At 26.8% G+C, this 3,925-nt stretch overlaps 1 protein-coding gene across 1 annotated transcript; it reads left to right on the forward strand.

The window, feature by feature from the left end:
• The first annotated feature begins 2,420 nt into the window (after window positions 1–2,420).
• LOC115033318 lies at window positions 2,421–3,615 on the forward strand. The gene is made up of 2 exons (XM_029485653.1): window positions 2,421–3,303; window positions 3,437–3,615. The coding sequence occupies exon 1, from the start codon at window positions 2,620–2,622 to the stop codon at window positions 3,076–3,078; it is 459 nt and encodes a 152-aa protein (XP_029341513.1). The 5' UTR covers window positions 2,421–2,619; the 3' UTR covers window positions 3,079–3,303; window positions 3,437–3,615.
• Window positions 3,616–3,925: the final 310 nt, after the last annotated feature.

Below are 3,925 nucleotides of genomic sequence, written 5' to 3' on the forward strand. Positions count from 1 at the left end.
AACTATGGAAGGAAAAAGTATCAAGGTATGAAGGAAAAATAGTAGTCCCTTATTTCTTATATGTTGATGACTTTGAAATTAACAATCCTTTGGGATCACACGCTACATTTCAATCAATAGCTGCTTTTTATTACAGCTTCCCTTTAGCCCAAAACAATTCAAAACTTTCCAATATATTTTTAGCAGCATTAATTAAATCAACTGATATCAAAAATTTTGGAAACGATGCTAGCTTAAAAATATTAATTAATGAATTAAATTTATTGGAAAAAGAGGGATTAACGATTTCAACTTCAAAAGGAGATTTTCATGTTTACTTTTTACTTGGCTTAGTCTTAGGAGATAATTTGGGACTTAATAGTATACTAGAATTTAGTAAGTCTTTTTCTTCAAACTATTATTGTTGGTTTTGCAAATCTCACAAGCATATATGCCAAGAACTTAATGAAGAGAATGTATCTTACTTAAGAAATATTGAAAATTACTCAGAAGATGTTGAAAATTTGGTATTTAGTGAAACAGGTGTTTATAAGGAATCCATTATGAAGACAATTTACAGTTTTCATGTTACTAAAAACTATTGTATAGACATTATGCATGACTTATTTGAGGGTGTTAGTCGATATGATATGTGCCATATCATCAAATATTTTATCAATACTATTCAAGTACTTTCTTTAGAACTCTAAACAGTCGTAAAAGAATTTCATTATGGACCAATTGAAATTGGAAATATTTCTCCTGAAATAACTGATTTGCATCTTAATAAATTTCATTTAAAATGTCAGCAAGAGAAATGATGAAATTTGTCCATTTCTTTTCACTTATGGTGGGTGATTTAGTTCCAGAAGGCGATGAAGTGTGGAATTTTTTTTTTAACACTTCTTAAAATGATTGATATTCTTTTATCATATACATTCACTGAAAGTACAATAATACACCTCAAACAGTTGATTATTCAACATAATTCAATGTACATTAGACTTTTTAATGATACACTGAAACCCAAGCATCATTTTTTGATTCACTATCCTACTATAATAGAATATTCAGGCCCACCTAGACATTACTGGTGTTTTAGGTTTGAGGGAAAGCATAAAGAAATTAAAATGTATGCTCGCTCCACATCTTCAAGGAAAAATATCACACTTACATTAGCTAAAAAATTTCAATTTAAGTTTGCTCACTACCTTCTACGCTCAGAAACAACGTTGACAATAGTAAATTCAAATCATAATATTTGTAGTTTATATTCAGAATCTTTGTTTAGTATACTTACTCTTTCAACAGCAGATTATAAATGTTATTCTCAAATAGAATACAAAGGAACTTTGTATAAAAGAGGTTACTACTTAACAAAGTTTGTTGAAAAATTATGTTTATTTGAAATTTTAGAGTTAATAGTTTTAAGTAATGTTATTGATAAAGTCTTCATAGTAGCCAAACAAGTAAAAATAACAAGTTATCATTTGCACCTTGAAGCTTATGAAGTAGATAGCAGCCTATATGTAATTAAGGAATGTGTTATATTTGAAATAGATGACTTTAGTGGACCACCTATAAATATTTCTCAAATTTCATCTGGAAAATTAATGATTCGATTAAAAGAATATTTTTCATAACCTTTTTTTTTAGTTATTGTATATAAATTATATATATTTTGAGCTGTATATAACAAATTTCATTATTAAAATTAATATTATTATTTTAGTGCTGTACTTGCTTTTTTTTATTTATTGTTTATAATTTATATATATTTTGAGCTGTATACAACTAATTGCATTATTAAAACCAGTGGCGTGGTCAAGATAATTTTTTGAGGCCTGTGCTTCAACATAAATGGGTGGGTGGTGGGGTGAACTGATGTGAGGCCATGAAAATAATATGAGATTGACTTGTCATAATAGAAAATTAAATGTTAACAAATAAGAAACCGTTAGAATGGTAGGGTACTTGTAAATTTTACAGTTTATACTTAAAAAAGTAGTGGTGGTAAAAATAAAAATGCATTGGGCCTCACCCACAAAAAACGTTCTGCACGCCACTGATTAAAACTAATATTATTAATAACAATATATAATTAATATAATATTAATACATATTATATATATTTTATTATTACTATTATTATTATATTTATATTTATTAATATTAGTAATTATCATTTTAGTGCTGAATTTGATTTTGGTAACATGGAAAATAATCACACTAAACAATTAACAATGCTTGAAAATGTGATTGGTGAAGATAATAATGCCAACTTAAGTGAAAATATTGTTATAGAAAATATTAATGATAATTCAGATGATTTTATGAATATTGCAAGTTTTTTAGTATTCAATTCAAATGGGTTGCATGTTTATATTATACTAATATTAATATTGTACTATTATTTCTTACTGTTTACAGGATTTAAATAACTGTTCAATGTCAATATCAGGTTTAGAAGGGTATGAATATCCAATAGATCAAATACAGCCATTATTTTATTTGCTGAAAAAATGGGATTTGGAGTGTCTATCTAAAACCTTAATTGGTAAGTTAACTTTTTTTTTATATATACCATAACATTGGTCTTTTGTTTGTATTAACAATAATATTTTTCAATAAATAGATGAAATGGTTGACATAAAAATATTAGCAATCATGAAACGGGACCTTGCTATTAAAATGTTAAAAACATATCCAACTGGTATCAAAGTTCTTTTTACTCACCAACTTGAAAATTGGCAGAAGTCTCTTGATCAGCAAGATGTTCTTTGTTTTTCACAAACAACTAATCATAATGAAACAACAACTAATATATCAACTTTAAAGACCCATCAACCATTAAAATTATCTTCTACATCTGTAACTTTTAATTTGGGAGGAATATTAAATGCATCTTTGACTGGAAAGATGATAATTGATTATTTTAAAGTTAACAGCAGATTAAATAACAACATACGTGTGTTTTTAGTTGATTCAATTATCAGTTTTGTAATAACTAAAAAAATACCCATGTCTATAAATCTTGCTGACAGCATTGCGACTTATATTGTTGCTATGTTCCCTTCTGAAGTGAAAGTAAGGTTTTAAAGATTGGTAGCAAAGATATAAAAGCAGGAATTAAATTGTATAATATTTTTTTTTGGGATACATATTTTATGAAGGATGGACATAACAAAAATCCCAAAGGGAAGCTTTATGCCAAATATTATAACTCAATGAGAACGCTTAAAACAAGTGGACTAGTACCTAGTAAGGAACGAGTAAAAACTGCAGTCGAAATACATACTCAACGTCGACATGATATAGAATTTGGTAAAATATTATTTAAATTGCCATTTCTTCTGTTGTAAATGTTGTCTTTTAATTTATAAATTATCGTAAAATACTGAATGTAAATATTATATTTTATGTACTTTAATGCTATATAAACTATGATGTTATATAGAACCTGAAGACGACATTCATTATATGATTGATCAAATACAGAATGATACTAATTGTTCATTCCCAGAGCTTGAAAAATTATGGAAAGGTACAACAAAATATTGTATAAACAATATACAGAATTCTTCTTCTACTACAGAAATTATAAACAAATGGAAAAACTATGCCTTACCACTTGGATACAGATTAGTAAGTTTTTATCACAACAATAGTATAAATACCACAGAATACTTTATAAGTTATATTTAAATACAAGTATCCGAATACTTACAAGACTGGGCACCAGGAAGTTATAACTCTTTCCATGTCCTTTTTTACGATGTAAACATTGGTAAATTTAAGTATCTTCATTTTACAGTATGTAATAATTTAATTATTTTTCAGATTTGATATAGACTTTAATACTCTGTATCCAAAATGTTCAAAATTCTGTTTCTCAGTTTGAGGTAAAATTAGAAAAAACTATGTTGTTGATGGATGGGCATGTAAA

The sequence above is a fragment of the Acyrthosiphon pisum genome, chromosome X (genome assembly GCF_005508785.2).
Source record: "Acyrthosiphon pisum isolate AL4f chromosome X, pea_aphid_22Mar2018_4r6ur, whole genome shotgun sequence".
NCBI classification, from domain to species: domain Eukaryota; kingdom Metazoa; phylum Arthropoda; class Insecta; order Hemiptera; family Aphididae; genus Acyrthosiphon; species Acyrthosiphon pisum.

Bases quoted from the DNA above. Each gene is read 5' to 3' on its own strand.
- LOC115033318 (XM_029485653.1), top strand. From the start codon at position 2,620: ATGGTTGACATAAAAATATTAGCAATCATGAAACGGGACCTTGCTATT.